Source organism: Eucalyptus grandis, chromosome 3, assembly GCF_016545825.1.
Source record: "Eucalyptus grandis isolate ANBG69807.140 chromosome 3, ASM1654582v1, whole genome shotgun sequence".
Taxonomy (NCBI): Eukaryota; Viridiplantae; Streptophyta; class Magnoliopsida; order Myrtales; family Myrtaceae; genus Eucalyptus; species Eucalyptus grandis.
The window spans coordinates 52,619,797-52,641,261 of NC_052614.1; the positions used below are offsets into that span (position 1 = coordinate 52,619,797).

Sequence of the window (21,465 nt, forward strand, 5' to 3'; positions counted from 1 at the left end):
TTAGCCACACGTGTAGCTTCTTCAGTAACTTGATCAGCTTCTGTTCCTAGTTTTAATCTGTTGTATAACCAGATCCTTCACAAGGATTGCCAGCTCAGCTTGGATCGAGGATTGCCAGCTCAGTCTTCAGTTTACTCCGAGCTTGCTCTATTTTTGTCAGCTCAGCTCCTTGGATCGAGGATTGCCAGCTCAGTCTTCAGTTTACTCCAAGCTTGCTCTGTTTTTGTCAGCTCAGCTCCTCTTCTTCTATCTTGCTCTGCTTTTATCAGGTCAGCTTCTCTGCCTCTATCAGCTTCTCTGTTCTGGCTTTGTTTCTTAACAGTTTGTCCCATGAAATTTCACATGTTAGGTCTAGTTTAAATCTTCCAAGCCCATATCTATCTTCCCAATTACATATTTTCAAGTTTAGGCTAAAGCCCAATTTACATATGAGGGAGCTTGAACAATCTTACAAAATCTTATAAGATTGTAACAGATTGATCACATAGTTTGGTCCATATGACACATACCAACTTTAGTCGTCGTGCGTCACTATCATGTAATATAGTTAACGTACAAAATTACTCTTCAATCAGAAACCGATTAAAGAGAGGAATGTCCTTTTCTAGAGGAATGATAAATGACGCGTTGAATCTCGAAATTGCAATTTGCCGGTTGGTCACCTACGGTGGGAAAACTTGCCTTTTCAAACTACATAGTACGCCAGCAGAACAGTCGTTCAATGCCCCGGCAAGCAACGGCATGAGAATTTCAGAGATAAAAAATGGAGGGACGTGAAAAGAAAAAGATATTAGAAGCTTCTAAATGAGACTATAAATGAAGACATTGCAAGTGCGGGTTGATCGGGCCTCGTTTGTACGAGTTTGGAGCTCTCAAAGGTCCAAATTCTTCTGCGGCTTTCATAAGGTAAGTTGGCTTCCATGTTGCTTGTGTCAGTGTGAAGCAGAGCATGTATAATCATGTGGAGTGTCGGACAGATGTATGCAAATAACCACAGTCGACATGACAATTGATACTGAACCTCATTGACTTTGATGTACACATTCACATGTCAGAAAGGATTACATGAGCCAACAAGGGAGCTCTTCCCTTCTCGTTGCATTCGGTGGTACGTTGGCCTCGCCGATCTTTCCATAGCAATGAAGCCCTCCAGCAAAAGACCGCGAGTCCTACTCGTGCTTCTTCTGGTGACGATGCAAGTTCAATTCTCTCGTGCTGACGTCGGCACCGCCGCGCACTACAGTCCTCCATACACACGTATGTGAAATCTCTCTCTCTCTCTCTCTCTCTCACACACACACACACAGAAGTTTGACATCATTATTTTTCAGCGACGGCATGCTTTGGCAATGATCCATCACAGTTCCCATCGAGCAACCTCTTTGCGGCGGCGGGTGAAGGGATATGGGACAACGGAGCGTCATGCGGGAGGCAGTACCTGGTGCGGTGCATCAGCGCCTCCGTCTCCGGAACCTGCATTCCCAGCCAGACTATCCAAGTCCGAATTGTCGACCGAGCGCTGTCCTCGTCTTCACGTCCCTCGAGTAGCGGCGCGACCATAGTCCTCTCAACAACAGCGTTTGGCACTATCGCAAAGTCATCTGCTGCGGCCGTGAACGTCGAGTATCAACAGTACGCTCTGTTTCCTCACCTAATTGGTTGTGTTTTGATCGAAACTAAACACCCATTTGACATAACATGACACGAATTCAGCCAGCAAAATTTGAATCCGACATGGTTCAACATCGACAATGCATATCGTCATGTCTGATGAACAATGTCTATCAAGTTGGAGGTTGAACGGGTGAAAGTTTTTTCACCCGTGAGTGATGACATAATGAAAAAATGCTTTGACTTTTAATCAACTAAAGGTGGCAAACGCTTGTCCACATGCCTTTTGTGTCACGGACTCCGCATCCTTTTTTATGCCAAAATCTCTCACTTCACGAGGGCGATGAATTGAAAAGTCAACGGTTTCAATTTATGTGTTTTATATAAAGTAGATTATTTTTGGGTATTGGGACGCCAAAGACAAAGTGCTAACGACAGCAAGTTTTTTCTTTTTTGACATCTTTCTTGGCAGGGTTTGAGGGAGCATACAAAAAGCACATTTGAGGTGGTGAACGAGTTCTCCCCTCGAAGGATCCATAAATTATTCGGTGCGTCATATTAGAGATATTTTCGTTATTTTCTGAGATAGAAAGTTTTCTTGTTGTAGAATAAAACAGCTTTTTTGTTAAATTAGAGTACTTTTTGCAATTCATATTCCTCGAGGACACCTCTTGATTGTAGAATGTTAAAAAATTCTATTATTGAGTAAAGATGTAACCTTCGTCTATTTTCTCTCTTCGTCTATAATGGAGATACTTGAATATTTATCTTCGTCTTTAATGGAGATACTTGAATATTTACATGGTATCAAACCTACCAAGAGAAAGGAACCCATATCAAAGCCCTAGCTTATCTTGATTCTTGACTTCAATCTTTAAAACAAAAAAATAAAAGAGAACCCTAATCTTTGCCATCATGTCTCCACCGTTTGTCGTTCTAAGTCCTCCGTTTTTCAACCATCTATCTTCATTCTCAAGAGCAGGCATAGTTAGTCGTCTTCGAGAGTAGTGCCATTGTCCTTCGCTTATTGCGGTTTCATATTTGCTCCTGTCTCTATGAGCCACTCTATTTAAGGGTTCCAAGGTAGAATTGGGAACCTAAGAATCAGACCAACCCGGTTCCAAATTCTAGAATATGTAGGCTCCAGTTCCAAAAATTAGGAAACTTGTTTTGATGGGTAGATTTAGGTTTCAGGAGGAATTTGGGACTTGGAACAAGTTTTTTTTTATTTTTCTAGTTCTATGTCTTCGTGCGATCTTACGGCATTTCATGGTGTCCAATTGTGAGTGTGTAATTTAAAACCATTAGTCTAAGTTTTTATTTCTAACGATATCTATGACTAAGCTTTCACTTTGTTAATATTTTATAATCTTTGTGTGTTTAAACATAAGCTATGATAAATGGATTGTAAAAAATGGTGGTCACTAAAGGTGAAAATTCATTGCAATCATTCAATTAAGAGTACAAATGGAATTTGGGTAAACCTTGAACCTATAACAAGGTAGGTTTCAGGTTTCTAAGTATTCCGACGGGTATATTCTGAGTGGAACTTGGGCGGAACCTAGAACTGATCATCTCTAGCTCTATATCATGAGTTGTTGTCTTTCTGTCATCATTGGGGGAGTTGTCATTTCCTACGGATCCGTCGGTCCTATTGTTGACATTCTTGTATTGGTGAAGTCTATCACAAGTCGAGCTTCAATGTTCTTTCGCTTCATTTCGCCATGCATTCTTCCCAATTTGGTCAACACTTAACATTGCTTCCCCTGGATGTTATTTGTTGTTGTACTCTATTTCAATTGGAGTGTCGTTGACAAGCAAAGTTGCCATCAAATGTCTAGGCAGCTGTGAGGGTCAGAGTCGAGCATGCCTTCATCGAGCAGCCAATGTTGAGCATTGTTGGATGATGCATTATAGTTTGCTGCAATTTGAGTTGGGTTTCCACACGGTTTAATCAAGTTTGTGTGAAAAGAAGGTGTTACTTTGAGATAAGGCCTTTCTTCAGCGCTTGTTGTGTTAGGTAATGATGTAGATTACATTGAATTTGTCGTGTGAAGTCCAGCTTACACAATCGTCACTGTCTTGAATCCAGTTCGTATATCCACATCCCTTGGCAAGTGTAAGGTTTGGCTTATGCCGCGCTTTTGTCATAGATTCTGTCAGAAAGTTGCGTCTATCATATGCAAGCTAAATGCTCTAGCTTGAGGTGGTGTTAAAGTGTATTCATGAATATTACAGAATTCTCTGTTAGAGAATCTTGTTGGGGATATTACTAAATATTGGAGATATTATTAGATATTTCGTTATTTTCATAGGATAGCTAGTTTCTTGTTTGATTAAGTTAGCTAATTTCCTTATTAGATTAGATTACTTCCTACATGTTTTTGAGTATAGATACCCATTGATTATAAAACATAATAAAGTTAAGTTATTGAGCAAACATTAGCCTTTGACTATTTTCTCTCTTCCTATCTCTCGAAGATCCCATGATATTTATAGCACACACCGTCCATGTAATCTTTAATTTACACAAACAGGGGACACATCGGCCGCTTGTGTAATTTTTTTTTATTTTTTTACTAACGGGGTATGCTGTAATTGCTCTCTATTAAATTGGCAGGAGCCACATGGGACCCACCATATTTAATGGTTGAGGTGTTTTAATACATATGACATGCTAATAATTTCTCCCACAATATTTTTTTCGCTTTCTAAATTTGCTGTATTATTTATGGCCGATAGGGCCTTATGAAAAAAAAGTCAATTTTTGTCTTACCTTTTAAAAGTCTCTCTGTAAATTGTTGTGATAATCACATGAAGTAGAATAACTCTTTTTTTTTTCTTTTTTTGTCGATTGAGTAGACTAACTTGTTCTGATAAATGTAATCTGAATTTAGATGTAGTTCGGGTGATGCCAAGTCATCTTCCCTTCTAGAGTTATGAAAGTATTCTAGAAGCCTAAATGTATCTTAGAAAGTACAACTTTTTTGAATTGACTCTATATAGAGGCGGTTATTAAATGATTCCACCGGACAGTTTTCGCCCTCCTTGGTTCTTTTCACATTTATGGGCGACTACTGGTGGCTAAAGATACGAAGAAGCTTTCCTCAATCCCTGCTGAACTTGGATAAAGATGATACTCATTCACACGAAATTGGTTCTATATACACTCATATGACATGCCCACTCTGGAACTTTATTTGTTGTTGACGACTAACTGGGACAAATTCGATTTCAATCGAGAAAGCCCTTCTTCTCCTTGACTTTTAGAATGAATGGGACTACTTTTATTTTGCCGTTACTTTCTAGTCTGCATCCGAATTAGCAGAAAGCAGTCGGCGAGTGCATTACACGTTCTCAATTGAATCTGGAGGATTGAATTTGATGAGGACCCGCGAGATTTAACAGTCCAGATACAGTTTAATACATGTACAACAGTTTAGCATATGCTGCCAAATTAGACACCGCAGGCACGCGGTGACGTTGCAAGTCGGCTGCAGCCAAAACTTACTGCTGGACAAGAATCCTTTAACCCATTCAATAGCTCTATTGGTGCCTCAACATATGTCAACAATTGATACATTAGTCATATATTTCATAACTTCCCTTATCTGTATTGATCAATGGTTTGGATAGATGAGATACTTAATGGAGATACCAATGAGATAGAGGATCTCATTCCCTTACTCTTACCAATTAACGTCAATATTTTGTTTCATTCCTACCCTTTATATTATCATGACTTCGCACAATGGATGAATCTTGTTTGTTCGAGCACTAATCACATGCTCACTTGATATACCTTAGCTGTACTAATGGGTTTTGTAGGGTTTCTATGAATGGGAAAAAAATCACAAAGCATCGATAATCACACAAAAAATGTCGAATGAGTATGTATCCAAACATTTCAATGTAAAGATGCATCGAAATTATATCTCATATCATTTGTCTTACAGATATATTGTCTTAATACACTTATATGGATTATCTGCCCCCCAACTTAAAATTTTGGGTTAAAGCATGAAATACTGCGATATAGAATTTTAATTCATGGATAAAAACCTCCATAAAAGTTGTGGAAAGCCTTCCAAATTTAAAAAATAAGACGGTTGACTACGGATATCTAGAAAACAAAGTGTGAACATGCTATATAGATGGGCCAGTGGTTGGAAGTTGCAATAACTTCATGACACTTTACATCACCCCAATAAGAATGCAAGAAGAAAGGCACACTGCATGGTGAAGTGTAGGGCACGTACTTTAGACAAACTTCTTTCTTGTCTTTTGTTTGATGTTGAATGCTTTCTCGTGAAGTACAACGTCTTAAATTTGTGATAGTCAAAAATGGAACTCCCATTGCACACTCTGTGATCACACTTGCCCCTTTTTCTCTGCAGTAATTGCATCATCGAGATAATACGTGATATGTTGACTTAACGGAACTGAATCAAGCATTCTTATTCATTTGGTCAGAAGTTCTTGAGCATATCCTCGTTGCCGTCAATTAATGACCATATAAGTGGGCAAGAACTGCAGGCATAATTGAAGCCTCACATTGCGAGAAGACGATCGAATTATGTAGTTCCTTGAGTGTGCAGCAGCTAAAAAGCCGTAAAACTATATAACAAATAATAATAAAAAAAGTCTGGTCTTCTTTCATTAGCTGGAGCTCCGGATTTTGCGGCAATCATTGTGAGATCTGTAGTGATTTTTTCATGTTCTTGTATCATCGAATGATGTGCAGGGTCAACGATTTGCGGCGGTCTTGAAGGTGAGGACCTGAACTTTTGCAGCGTGTAGGGTCCAACACGAACCGTCTCTCCCAGCTGGATTCAGTAGATATTAGTGCTTTTGCTTCCTTTTATTGCCCCCAGCTGCATCTTTATTCTTTACAGACCATGCCAATGAAAACAGCACAATTCCAACGTACGTTAGGTGCTGGAGAAAAAAACCACCTCGTCAGGTGGGGAGTGTTTGGCGTCTTGCCTCATTGACAGAAGCAATCAAAGACCGGTCAAGCTACGGTTCAGAAGAAAGTTTCAAGAGTTTCGCGAAACAAAGTTGTCCGCTTGTATATGTATAGATGAACCGTCTGTTGTTGCGCAAATCCGGCAGGTCCCCAACTTGTTAATGGACGCAGAGAGCCTTGGACCTGCACAACACTGAGAAAGGGAAGTATTTGGGCGTGGCCTATAAGAGATTCTCGGATGCTTAAATCAGTTTATATTCTAAGGAGAGTATACGGAGCGTACGGAGCAAGTCCAATGGGCTCCACATCTATTTCTGCCGAACTCTCTAGTGCATTGATCCAGTACTTCATCTCTGTAACTCGAAATTACTAAGCCTCCTCACTGCTACATGAGAATGAAATTCAGGGGAAAAACGTACTCATTCACCCGAATGGATCGAGATCCCTCCAGAGAATTTGATTAAATTTTACCCCGACACCGTGACACCCACATGATCTCAATCCATCAAACCACCCGGCTGACATTGACATATAATATTAAAAAGAGACCATTCGTAATCCTAAAGTGGTAAACGCAGGCAGTTGAAGCTTGCGCGTTTTGTCCCTTTCAAATGGCCTCAGCTTCCTGAAACCTGTGAAGGGTTTTTGAAGGATACCATTAAAATATGTAAAGAAATTGGGAAAAGTAAGGAAGAAGAAGAAGATTATGTCAGAGTTCTAGATGATAGACATGGTTCACTAAATTCAAATGAAGTTGACAAGCAATCCACAAGCAGCGTTCTCCATGACAGTTTCATTGAATTTCTAGAATTTCCTCACCAGAGGCTTCGTTAGGCAATCGTTTTACACCAAACATTTATTTTCTTTATCAGAAAAGGTCTTTTTTTTGGAAAAAGTCAGAACCCATGTAAAGATAGCGAAATAGGTAGAAACTCATGTCAGTTGTAAACATCGGTTCGCAATGTCAATCGGTCATAAATCCTTATCAAGAACATCATCTTCCCAACTATCCCAACGACTATGATGAAGATATCTCTCATGGGAGGAAACTAGTCTTTGCTTCTAGAGAAGTAAACCAAATTAAACATTTGCATGCAATACATGAGACAAAGCTTCTTAAATGTACATTCCAGAGAGATGGGCTTCACAATAACTGAGGAAAGCTAGTTTTCCAAGCCTAACCTACAAGTTGCACAGATAAAAATGGGTCATATGGATGCTACTTGAGATACCCATGGGCCACAAAGCCCTCGATCCCAGGTGAGAAAGTCTTAATACAGAGATATGTGCAGAGGAAGAGTTGATTGACACTAAATTATATGACGGCAAAACAGTCGACCAGAAGAACTGCAGATGCCATCGGCTGTTAAATGCATCTAATGAAAAGATACTGACATAAATCTACAAGATTTTCTTCCAGAGCTTCCTGGAAGACGTTTTTCAGTTTTGAAGCAGATTTCTTTTTGACCTGAGACATTCCTTGTCCTTCATTCCAGCTTCAGGAACTCTTCTTATGCAACTATACAAACAGTGTCAGAAAATCTAAACGACAAATTGACTAATCAAAATCTCCTCTAATCTGTTAAGAAGGAATCCTAGGTGATGACTACCCCCAAAAATACACCAAAAATGCATAAAGAAGGAAGAAGAAACCTGAAACAGTCAGGAATGAACTCCAACACCGAAACTAAATGCTGCAGAGCCGAAGATAAATCAGATGTCTTTACAACTCTCAGGTGCCAAAGGCTGGTCTATTACTGAACTTCATTCCTTTGATCGGCTGCACCCTTTGCAAGCGCCAATTCAGAAACTAGGGCAATATGATCACTACCCCACTTCTGAAAAAAAGAAGGAGAACGACCAAAAGGTCTTCGTCATCACAAAACAAAATTCTACACTCGGCAAAAGACTTATGCACCTTTATCACATTAATCCTTAGTTCTTTTACTGATTAGTAACAAGGTACTAGCTTTGCAATAGCATCTAAAGACAATCTAGAATGCTGAGGAATTTCAAAATGGTAGTCCAATCCACGATAGGTAGCATGCATTACTAATCAGTTCAGCCAAAAAAAAAGGTTATGAAATAAAATTTTTAAGCTGGAAAACAGAAATCATGAGTAATTTATCTATAAATGATCCTCTGTTCTCTTTGTAACTTCCTAGGTGTTGCAGATTCAAGCCATATACCTTGGTTGGGAACCCTGTTGTCCATTGCATAGCCTGTTTGGGTATAGGAGCAAGCACCCTTGTTGTCTGCAGACCTTCGGAATGCCTGGATACAAGATTATAATCATTAAGTTTTCCAACAATATCCACCATCAGAAAGCACGTGAAACATCAAGAAACTAAGAATGTCTATGTATTCTATAGAACCATTTGAAATTTACTTAAAGCAGGACAAAGAGATGCAACCTCATCAGCATGAGGAAAATAATGCCTTCCTCTTCATTAGTTCCTCTAGTTATCAAAGGTCTCAAGTAGGAATTACTATGATCTGAGGACTTACCATATGTAGTCAACTGTACCCAAGAAGCATCGATTGTAACTGGTGACAATGGGTTCCCCATTTGTGTCTCTAGTCCCAGAAGAATCCTGCATAGATGCATGCAATGATATCTAGGTCTGGACTCCTTTTTATGCAGTCTATTATTCAAGAATACTAAAATAAACAAATCAAGAAAGAATCTTGAGAATGTATAATCTACCTCTACTTCTGCATATGTGCTCTTAAGTTTGAGGGGATGCTCCAAAAAAAGACAATCTGCACTGCCAGTAGCTGTAGCTATCTCCATTGGTGTCCACAATGAAGGATCATAAGTAGAGATCTCCCCTTCAACAGGCTCAAAATCCAAACCAGATGAAAATTCCTTGACAATTCGACTACCAGGAGAGGAATCTGCACCTTCTACGTTGTGTAATGCAGATAAGAATGTGGCATCATCCTCATAAGAACATCCAACTTCCGTGCTAGATTCTTCTGGCTCATATAGAGATAAATTCTTCAGTTCCTCATCTATTATGTCATCCACGGTATCCCCAAGTAACTCACCATGTGAGGTTGAAGGATTATCTTGTTTGTCATTGACTGATGGAGATATTACATGCCCTGCAACTTCTGATGAAGCGGTTTCTGCATCATCAGAAGTAGACTTTTGGCTTGACAACACAAACGAAGTGATCTTTGCATCATTTGAATCTAGAGATTCAACATCTATAGCAACCCTAGTACAGTCTTCGCCTGTAAAGGAAGATGTTGGTAGAACATCTGTGCAATCTTTTGCTTGCAAATTATCTAGATCAGATAGCTCAGTGACACATGAAGAAGCCATCTGAAAATTACATTTATCTTCGCCTGACTTGACATCATTGAGAGGAAACACAGTTCCCCCAACCAAAGTATTTGAGTTTGGTTCTTTGTCCAAATAAGTATCAGAAGGTAATCCATTTTCATTTGCAGCATCATCTGCTGGATTCTGTTCAGAGTCTTTTCCCAGTTCATAATTTAGTTTGCTGTCATCACTTGCACTCTGCCTGTTTGTGCAAGAACTAGCAGGGGATGCTGGATCACTGTCCATACACCTATGCTGAGATGGGTCAGACACGTTAAGAGAATTTTCCTTATTGTTATCTTGGTTCCTCTGCTTCTGCTCATCCAAGGTAGAATCTTTTAGCTTATTGTAGTTCACCCGGAACTGAGGTTGACCACTGCAAATTTTCGTAAAGAAGAAACCATATTGAAATCAGAACCCTTGGCAAATCCAAATTTTCCTCTTACAGCTTTAAATTCTGATCCAAACCTTACCGAGTGTTTTGACTATCTGGTATTGTTGGACGAATTTCTGCAGAGGCTTGACCAGATACTTTATCTCTATCTAGTCCAGACAAACTTAACTGTCAAATCAAATGAAGCACAAATGAGTTAAGAGGCACACAGCACTACCACCCACACACCTACCTCATTTCCGAGATAATTGAAAAGGTAATCTAACAAGTGAAACTTACCTTCTGTTCAGATATGAAGTTGTATAGAGGACTCTGGTACAGCATAAGGAGAAGATGGTAATGACATATTAGAAGTTAAATCAGTTGGAGAACAACTAAATAAGGTTTACGGCATGAAAGCAGCACTAGAAATAAGGAATCAAGAAATTACCTTTGGAGTACAATTGAAATCTCCACAAAGAACAACAGGAGCATCAGCCCAAGCTCGGGAGACAGCATAAGCCCTGTCCAGAAGAACCCTTATCTGTTGAACAGATGCAAAATATCAACATCAACTACTTTGTCTACAGAACACCTAGGTTTATCTAAACATAATACGTTGTATAGAACACTTTTAAATAGAAAAAGATCTGGATCATCTTTACTGAGTCCCAGGGTGTTGAGTAACATAATATGTATTGTCCAGAGCAAAAGAGTATCACATGTAACCTCCCATCCCACAGTATGTCCTCTCGTCGAACTCAATGTGGGACTCATGGAATTGAAATATAAATACTTAAAACTTGTACATAGAACGTGGAATTGTGAAGATACAAATATATATGTTCACTCTTAAAGAGCAATATGTATGCAAATCTAGCTTTTCAGATATTATTAACAATCTTTCTTCAGATGTTCATCATGATTTTTTAGCTTGTAACTTTGCAATATGATGTAATTTACTTTAAAGTGGATGCCCCATAGCCACACTCAACACTCATTCACATGAAACTTGAGTTTGTGCAAACCCAGGCCAAATATTAACCAAGCTGATATATTTTGAGTCAACTGACTTGAGATTTTTCTGGAGGTCTGCAGTGAAAGCCAAGGGTTTGGGACCAGTTTGGTTATTTTTAATTTTCTATTTTGGATTGTGATAAATCTCTTTGATTTTCTCGCAATTGTGAGTGTGTGAATCTCTCTATGCATTATATAGTGAATATATAGAGAATTCTCTGCTCAACTTGTGTATTTCAAATTTATTGAATTCAACTCATCTATCTCCAGTGAAGGTAAGCAAGCCACATTAATTATGGGTCATTTCTCTGTCTCTCTTTCCTTTCAACCTCTTTTTTTGGCTGGACATGGAAAAGCCTACCTTGAGCAGTACCACAAAAACGCCTAGCTTCCAAATTCAGAAACATAGTTGACAATTAATAGAATAGATAAAGAAGAATAAAGCCACTTGACCAAATGGCTATGATAGAATATTATACTGGATATCCAACCATTAATCATCTGAAGACATCAAATACCTGACCAAGCTTTATTTCTCCTCTTTTTAGGATTGTAGAGCACGTGAATGTTACAGACCACGATCTTTCTAGAACCTGCTGAACTGTCAATAACACAACCAAATGTAATACACAAAAATGATAAAAGCTATCATGACTTCTAAATAAAAAGGAATGCAAAGAAACTTAACCGCCTGTTCAACAACAAACATAATCATCAAAATAGGCACCAGGAAGCGACAAATTCCCATCACAAAGGGTCACTTCAGAGTGCAAATAAATCTTGCAGTCGCATCTCAATATCAACTTTTTTTCCTCTTAAGTTTCAATATTACCTTGGAAAATTTTCTTTTCATTTTAACAGCTTTACTATCATCATGCTAGGAAGAATGCACCACAGCTTTTCAGATGTTAATGAAAGTCATAAAATTATTCTATAATAGAATTATGCCAAAGGAACAGCCACACTTTGCAAAATATTTCACTGTTCTTGATGTTCAAAACTATATCTAACCCGAAACAAGAGCATGACACGGAAATGAGATAGAGGAAGAAGCAGCAAGCACCTTGGTTGGTTCAGCAATTCTGAAAATGAGACTAAATGGACTGCTTAAGAGGAGAAGAGCAACAAGCTAACTGATTTTTGCATAGCTTTCTCAACTTCCATTACTAGTACTCAATATGGAATGTGTCCATCCTTATTACGTAATTGCATCTCCGTTACTATGTACTGGTGATTTGTGTGTTTGTCTTTTGTTGTTCGATTGGGGCTTGGTGAGAGAGAGAGAGAGAGAGAGAGAGAGAGAGAGAGATCTTAGTATTACCTGGCGGATTGATGTGCTGTATTTCCAGTCCCATTTTCACTCAATAGCTGTCCATCAAGAAAAACTGTGAGTATAAAATTAGGTATAAGTAATCACACTGAATGTCCCTGTTCTTTTTATCTCCATTTATATTAGGTTTGATGTACCTCAAGCACGCATATCTGAGCAACATTATCCCGAAGCCCCAGCTTGTTGAACTCAATGCATTCTTCCTGAAGCAACTTGAACCTAATAAAGAGAAATCAAATTAGTTCATAACCACATTCTCCAAAATAGTTTGATATTATCTGGAAAACTGCGTGGAGTTTGAAGAGAAATATACAGATCTCTTACAGAAGATAAAGATAAAAGAAATTGGCACTGTTACAAATTAATAAGCTCGCGATCTTATGAATCATGCGAAAAGGAAACTAATATTAGCACACACCTTATATCCATCTGTATCCACAATTGACGTAATAGAATATATCAAACACAGAGAAAAAGTTAATCCTCCAACTATAAGCCACTTGAAGAAAGGGATATAAGCCAATGAAGGCTTATATACTCCCATATTCTTCAATAACAAATTACAGTGGACATAACTGAAGGTACTTCTTGTCAAATGAATCATTAACATGGCCTAGACCGGCTAGAGCTAAAATACTCGCATGGGCATCATGCTTCTAACAGATTCAATTACACCCTGATCCCACAGCTTAGCATGCCTAAAGTTCCGTGGAAAGGGGAAACAGAGAGAGAGAGAGAGAGAGAGAGAGAGAGAGAGAGAGAGAAGGAAGGAGGGAGGAGAGGAGGTATAAACAAGGGAGGCATAAAAAGAAAGCCAAGAAGCTCACTGAAAAGTAATGCTTGACGGAGCTAGATCAATCAAATTAAAATTGTTCATAGTCGTGAAGGGAAAAAAAACATTTACCTTGAAGCACGCCAAAAGATTGCACAACCATCAACTGGATTTCCAGTCCGCATCTACAAGTGAGCAAAAAGTGGAGTTATCTCCATTTCCATAAATTACTTATCCTCTGCAACTTGTCCAGAGATATAAGTCATAATTTATGGTGAAATTTGAAAAGAATATTGCAAGAAAAGGCTAGATGCTCACATAAAATATCCAATTGGTGTAACGACTAGAATTTGATATTATTATCCACATATGATGTTGTTCACGTAATGAAAATAACATCTGATTCAGACATGCATTGACAAGATTCCTTTGTCTAGATCTGACTGAAGCCATTTTCAAGCCCCCAGCCTAGTCAACCACGCATTAGGACACAATTAAGCATCCTTTATCAACTCTTATCCTTATGCAGTCTTGCTGAGATTCAGAATCAATGGCTATCTCTTTTCAAGAAATTCTAGTGCATCTTTACTCTGTTTCACCTTTTTACCGTGTCGCACTTGTTGTGTGGGATTAATCGCAGCAAGCTACTAGAATCTAGCCTAAGCTCCAAATCAAGATTGACTGGTTCCATAGTTTTCATCCAAACAACAAAATCGAGAAGGGAGCAAACCAGAGAATAAGATTCTAAAACTAAACATGGATAGCCGAGTGACACCTCCCCAAAAAATAAATCTACTCTTCCAGCATGTAAGACCTCTATGAACAATCGCACATATCATACCCTAACCTTCATTGAGAATGTCTTGAATTCTATATGGGCTTGGACCAACGTTTAAGCTTGGAAGCATGTTATAGATTAAGAAGTTGAAACAGAAAAAGTCTATTTTTTTGAGCCACCTTTTATAATCATTGAATTTTACAATGGATTTTACTTCTCCATTCCCTGTGGTTTTTCCTGCAAGAGTTTTCCACATAAATCTGTGTGTTTTTATTTTTCTCAGTTTTAATTTTGTTGTAGCTTCTGCATCAATCATAACAATCTCGTATTGGAGCCATAGGGATTCTTGATCTTCTGGTTGTGGCTTCAAGTTCAACAACGAGATTTGACGTTGAGATCTTCAATGGGAGTGGCAGTTTCAACCTACAGCAAGTTTGCATGTTGGCTATTTTTACGCAATAGAGTTTGAAGAAAACTTTATTTGGGAAGAAGTTGAAAAGCACGCTGGATGAAACCTAGGAAGAATTGGATGAAAAAAGCCCTGTCTACTATTCAGTTGTGTCTCATGAATGAAGTTTTGCAGGAGGTACTAAATCAGAAAACAGATGCACGTTTATGGAAGAAATTGGAGATTTTTTTTTTTTTAATAAATAAAATCCCTCACCAATTGATTGAGGCTCAAGCAACAACTTTTCACTCTTTGCATGGCTGAAGGTGCTCCTCTTAAGTCTCATATTTTTGAGTTCAACGCTATTATCTCTTAATTAAGAAGTATTGATATTGAGATTGAAGATGAGGATCAGGCTCTCTTATTGTTAGTTTCACTACTATCCTCTTATAAGAATTTTAGAGAGACCATGATTGTTAGTAGAAAAACTATTGATCTTGAAGATCTCAAGACTAGTCTTCTTAATAAGCTAAAACTAGACACAGAATTGACTTTTGAAAGCAGTAATGATCATGGGGTTGGTCTAGTTGCTAGAGAAAGGTTCATTGAGAGAAGCAATGGTGGTAAGAGCAAATCCAATTCCAAGCATAGGGATCTGATTTGAAAATGTTGTAAGTTTTAAGGGGTGTATCTAGATAAATGCTTGAAACTGAAGGCAAAGAAGCAAAGAGAAAATATATGACTCAGCAAAATCAAGGGATGCAAATCGGCAAAACAATCAAACTATTAGAATAGACAGAGTCAGGGAAACGAAAATCCCACTAGATCTAGAGTTGCTGAAGAAGAAAACAAAGATTAGTTATTGGTTGTAGATGATAAAAACATTAAGTGGTAGCTGTACTCTTCATTCAAGCTGTTCATACTGCATGCGTCCTAATCGTGATTGGTTCTCCACGTACAAATAATATAATGGTGAAGTTATTCTAATGGGAAACAACACTAAATGCAAAGTAGATGGGATTACAACTGTCAGCATTAAGATACATGATGGAATAATTAGAACCTTGGACAATGTCAGACATGTTCCTGATTTGAAGAACCTTATCGCTTTGGGTAAACTTTATGCTAACATTGCTAGTTGACAGCTAGAGGTGAAGTTATCGAGATTATGAGAGGTTCACTTCTATTGAAGAAAATTGACACTTTATATTAGCTACAATGCACCACAGTTACCGGTTCAGCTGCAGTCTTATCCGTTATGACAGAATCAGACAACACTAAATTATGGCATATGAAATTGAACCATACGACTACTAGAGGGATGGAAGAGATGAGTAAGAGATGTCTTCTAAGTGGTCTAAAAATTGGGAAATTGGATTTTTGTGAGCATTGTGTTTTTGGAAAATAAAAAAGGGTCAATTTCAAGACAAGTTCACACAACAAATGGCACTTTGGATTATATTCACTCTAATCTTTGGGTTCCTACGAAAGTTCTTCCGAAAGGCCTTGATTCGAGGTATTTACTCATTTTCATTGATGATTTTTCAAGAAATGTTTGGGTCTATTTTCTACAGCACTTATTGCCTATCTCCTCTGCGATACCTTTCATCGACAATTCCTTTCAATTATTGATGTTCGTGTTCTTTTCTTATTGCTTTTTTGTTTGATTTTTATTCCTTTGAATGATTTTTTGCCTATTATATTAGTTTTCTATTGCTCTTTTTGTTTGGCAATCTTCCTATTGATTTTCCAGAAAAGAGAATTTAAGCAATGGAAACATTGATTGAGAAGCAAACTGATAAGAAGATCAAGCGGTCGAGAAGAGAAAGTAGGCTGAAAGCTTGTGAAGGTGAGTTTAATGAGTTTTGCAAAATTAAAGGCATTGTGAGGCATCATACTACAGTGAATACACCACTGTATAATGATATTGTAGAATGCATGAACAGAACCTTATTAGAAGAAACTAGGTGCTTATTGTCTAATACCGGTTTAGGCAAATAGTTCTAGGCTAAAGCAATTAATACAACTTGTTGGTTGATAAATCGTTCTCCTTGCACATCTATTGAGTGCAAAACACCTGAGGAAGTATGGTCAAGTAAACCTACTGATTAGTCATCTCTTCGAGTATATGGAAGTCCAGCATATGCACATGTTAGTGAAGGTAAACTAGAACCTATAGGGAAAAAAAAATGCATCTTTATTGGTTATGCTCCTGGTGTAAAGGGTTATACTTTGGTGTACTAATTCATTTAAGATTATTATCAACAAACATATTACTTTTGATGAGCCTATTAAGCTCATCCTAAGAAGGAATCATCTATTCCTTGTGATGAAAATCCGTAAAGAGTTGCAAAGAAAGCATAGCCTAAAATAATTTCTTTGCAACCAATTCAGTCGTCTATAGATAATATTTAGTTTAAAAAACCTAAAGAGGAAGATATTCTATTGCCAGAGATAGACCAAGAAGAACTGTGAAGCCTCCACAGAAATATGTGATCTCAGATTTCGATGCTTATGCTTTTGGTTGCAAAGTCAATAAAGTATAACAAGTCAAAAATGTTCAATGAAGTTGTCTCTTCAAAAGATTCAGCAAAGTAAGAGATGAAATCTCTTGCAAAGAATCAAATCACCAAAAGGAAAGAAAATTGTATGCTGTAAATGAGTTTTCGAAAGAAAGGAAGGATATCCTGGAGTTAAAGACATCAAATTCAAATCTCGTCTGGATGCTAAAGGCTATAATTAGATTAAGGAAGTTAATTTTAATGATGTGTTTTCACCTGTCACTGAACACAACTCCATTCGAGTTTTTCTTGCGTTAATTGCTATGCATGATTTAAAATCTGAACAGCTCGATATGAAAACAGCTTTCTTACATGGTATACTTATGGGAGAAAATCGATACGAGTCAACCAGAGGGTTTCCAATTTGAAGTTAAGGAAAATCATGTTTTTCTATTGAAAAAGTCTATATGGCTTGAAAAAATTGCCAATATAGTGGGTATAAAATGTTTGATTTATTTATGGTACAACTTGGCTATTTTAGAAGCAAATACAATAATTATGTATATCTTTGCCAACTTTCAAGTGGCTCTTTCATTTATCTATTATTTTATGTTAATGACATGTTGATTGCAGCAAAAGATAAATATGATATACAGAATTTGAAGGCACGATTGAGTGCTGAATTTGAGATGAAAGATTTAGGTTGAAGGGAAGAAAATCCTAGGCATGAAAATTTGGCAACATTGAAAAAGGTTCCAGAAAAGTTGCATTGAGAAGGTGTTAGATTATTTTGACATGAAAGATGCCAAACCAGTAAGCACTCCTCTTGCCGCTCATTTTATATCATTAGCTAATTTATGTCCACATACAGATAAGGAGATGAAAAATGTCACATGTTCCAAACTCTAGTGCAATTGGTAGTCTTATGTATGTCATGATTTCTAGTTGACCCAATATTTCACATGCTTTTAGTGTGGTAAGTAGATATTTATTATGGCCAGGCGAAGTTCATTAGCAAACTATGAAGTGGATTTTGAAATATTTGAAAAGTACTCCTAATTTTGGTTTAGAGTTTGAAAAATTGGTGACACTCTTGCAAAATATGTTGATTCTAATTACGCTGGTGGCCTTGATAAGAGGAGGGCTTTGACTAGGTACATCTTTATCATTAGAGATTGGGCACTCAATTAGAAAGCTACTTTACAATATACAGTTACTTTGTCTACTACAAAGGCAAAGTTTATGACTATTGTAGAGGTATTAACGAGGTCATATAGTTAAGAGGCTTATTTGGAGTGCTCAGAGTAGATCATGGTGTGACTGTTGTTCATTGCAATAGTTAGACTGCTATTCATCTTACTAAATATCATATGTATCATGAGAGGACAAAACACATTGATGTATAGTACCATTTTATTTGAGACACTCTTGCTGATGGTTAAATGAAGGTCTTGAAGAATGTCACAGACAATCTGGCCAATATGTTGACGAAGCCCTTGCCTATTGCCAAATTCAAGCATTGCTTGGATTTGGTCAATGTCTGTTGCGACTGAGTTTTACTCTAGTGGGAGGAGAAGCTTGTTTGTTGCTTATGTAGAAATCAAGCCAAGATGGAGATTTGTTGAATATGTCTCGAATTCTCTATGGCGTGGCCCAATGTTAGGGCTTGGGAGCAATATAAATATTGTTCTTCTCAAGTTATTAGGTTAAGTTGAGACAAAAAAGAGTTTATTTTTGAGGCACCTTTTGTAATACTTGAATTTCTAGTGGATTTTGCTTCCCCTCTCTGCGAGGTTTTTCCCACAAGGGTTTTCCACATAAATCTATGTGTTCTTTATTTTTCTCAGTTTTAATTTTGTTATAGCTTCCACATCAATCACAACAACTTCCATATGTGAATCTCACAAAATTTATGTGGCTACATAGAAAGTGAAAGGGAGAAAAATAAGAAGTCTAATTGCATGAAGAAACAAAACATAATTGATGCATGTGCATTCAACTGCTACAGGGCACAAAATCCTTTGTCTCATGCCAAATGCAAATAGAACTCAAAAGGAAGAAATAGGCTTGGAGAAAACATTTAGAATATACTGCATATCAATGGGGGTTAGGACAAGGATTGCATGTGTCATACCTTTCTAATGCCTATAAATGCCCAAAGTTAAATTTTTCTGTGGAAGTACAATTGATAACTAATAGACAAGATCACAAATAAGATAAAAAAGAAATGGTATATCTTGGCAACTTCTTTCTTGGTAGACCTACCAAAATCACATAACACATTCGAAATAAAACAAAAGAAGAATGTAGATTCCTTTACTAAAAACTTGTAATTTAAGAGCAAATGTAAAATGTGGAGATGAAAATCCTACATTCTACCAACAAGACATAATATAACTATAGTCGACAGCACTATATAGAATTAACACCACTATGTATCTCATCTTCTCATTTAGTAAGAAATAGGTGAAAGCTCCTAAAGAAATGCTAAATGAATAACTACAGTAGCTACAATTCAAAGACAAGATCACATGTTTCCACATACCTTCCAAATGCCACAGTATCCTCGTGGCTTTAACTCCTCCTCCAGGTCGTGAAATTTATCAACCTCCTGAAAAGAACAAACACATGTTGCTAATGAAAAAAAAGTGCAACATCATGGAAACCCTTGTCTAGCATTCCTTTGAGGTAAGTTCTAGCCGACATGTTCATGTCAAACAAGAAGTAATAAGATTGTCTGTCATTGCCTCTAACCTTGTCCGTATTTTCCTTTTAAATTCTTCAATTAACACCATCAAACGAATATGAAACACTACTGCATAAATGCACATGCCATAGGCTTTAAATAGTGTAAAACAAGGAACCTGAAAGCACATTATGTCAGCAGACCATAATCCAAGCTCAAATAAGATACTTCTCTTTCTCCACTGCCAATCCAGCATATGGCGAGGTATATGATAGTAGAGTTTGCTTCGATGGTTTATTGCAAGATAGTCAGCCAATATGTTGTATGACAGAATAACAAACTGCTCTGCAAAGATGGCACCAATCTAAGAAAGGTTAGATTCGACCTAAGTAGGGGGAAAGAGTTGGTAACAAAAAATTGCAGGTATGACTGTGAGAAGGCATTGCATGAGGATCTTGATCTCAAAAATCTGATATTGTTTCGAGATAAATAAATATAATGGTTTTTTAGCACAATCTACGATTGAAAGTTTAATTTCAATGAGTTTAGATGAATATTGAATTCAAGGCATAATTATCAAGCTAAACATGCATATATGTTTAATGAGGAGCTATACCATTTCCCCCAGTGAGATATATGTCTCATACAGAATTACTAATTCAGGCAAAGTCCCACACCAGGCAACTAAAAAGATATACTGGGGCCTATAATGGGGTGAATTCCCTCTCCTGTTAAGCTAGCCATTTGGGATGAGTTCTTTCACCCTTATAATGCATCAATATGGTATCAAAGCCACCCCTTGGACACCCACCTTCCAGCACTTTGTCCTTGGGGCTGCAGTCCCTTGGTGGTGACCCAAGGAGTTGTTCTTGGAGCTGTTCTGCAAGCTCGCAAAAACCTTGAAGAGGGAGAGAATGATGCAGGCAAAGTCCCACATTTGGCAAGATATTCTGGGGCTTATAATGGGGTGGGTCCCCTTTTCTGTTAAGCTAGCTTTTCAAGATGAGTTCTTCCACCCTTTGTAACAAATCAATTACTTTCACTTTCTCCAGTCTTCTTCAGAAATATTTGATAAAATTAAGACTCTCACTGTAGCTGCAAAATCCCAAATTGCATTATAGGAAAAGCAACCAAACCAGGGAGTCTCAAAGATTACCAATAATGATATAAATTTGACTTCCATTGTTAATCGGTATCTGATTAATATATGTTAAGGCTATGTTTGGAAAGATGAGGAGGGGGGATACCAGAGGTGTCAATGGAAAATGGGTTTAAAATATGAAATTTTCTACTATACATCCCCCACCACCATGTCCCAAACAAAGCTTAAAAAACCAAGCTTGCAAATTTACAGAGTTCATGAGTAAAGCTCAGCAAGCTTAAGAGTTATTTCCTCCACAATCAATAGATCACACACAGCATCTGCTAATACGGGGTGGTGTATCTTAATAATTCTCATTGACAAAAGCATGGGACACATGATTGCATACCACAGTCAGAAGGTGGCTCTCTTTTTGCATATTCCCAAATTCGAAAGTCAGGAGGTCTTTGCGGTCTAGACCTTTGCTCTTCTGATGTCCGAGCAGCTAAACTCCAATCAGAATGTGGAGGTCTCCTGAATGGCTGATTTTGTTTTGATGGCCGTTGCTGCTGAAACTGTGGATTTTGACTATATTGCCGGGATTGCTGTATACTTTGACCCTGATTAT

The 21,465-nt window shown here is 37.7% G+C and overlaps 2 protein-coding genes across 2 annotated transcripts; one reads left to right on the plus strand and one right to left on the minus strand.

Moving 5' to 3' along the window:
* Positions 1–775: 775 nt before the first annotated feature.
* On the plus strand, positions 776–2,338 carry LOC104437697 (EG45-like domain containing protein). Its single transcript, XM_010050694.3, has 4 exons — positions 776–906; positions 1,056–1,257; positions 1,332–1,632; positions 2,084–2,338. Exons 1-4 carry the CDS (start codon positions 817–819, stop codon positions 2,088–2,090), a joined length of 600 nt encoding a protein of 199 aa, XP_010048996.2. The 5' UTR covers positions 776–816; the 3' UTR covers positions 2,091–2,338.
* A 5,313-nt stretch (positions 2,339–7,651) lies between these two features.
* On the minus strand, positions 7,652–21,424 carry LOC104445438 (carbon catabolite repressor protein 4 homolog 6). The gene is given in 15 exon segments (XM_039310397.1): positions 7,652–8,418; positions 8,770–8,854; positions 9,089–9,174; positions 9,288–10,287; positions 10,385–10,473; positions 10,585–10,617; positions 10,736–10,828; positions 11,820–11,846; positions 11,848–11,902; positions 12,623–12,669; positions 12,769–12,850; positions 13,536–13,588; positions 19,616–19,681; positions 19,935–20,120; positions 21,247–21,424. Coding segments are annotated over 15 exon segments (2,016 nt in total). The 5' UTR covers positions 21,277–21,424; the 3' UTR covers positions 7,652–8,334.
* Between the last annotated feature and the right edge of the window lie 41 nt (positions 21,425–21,465).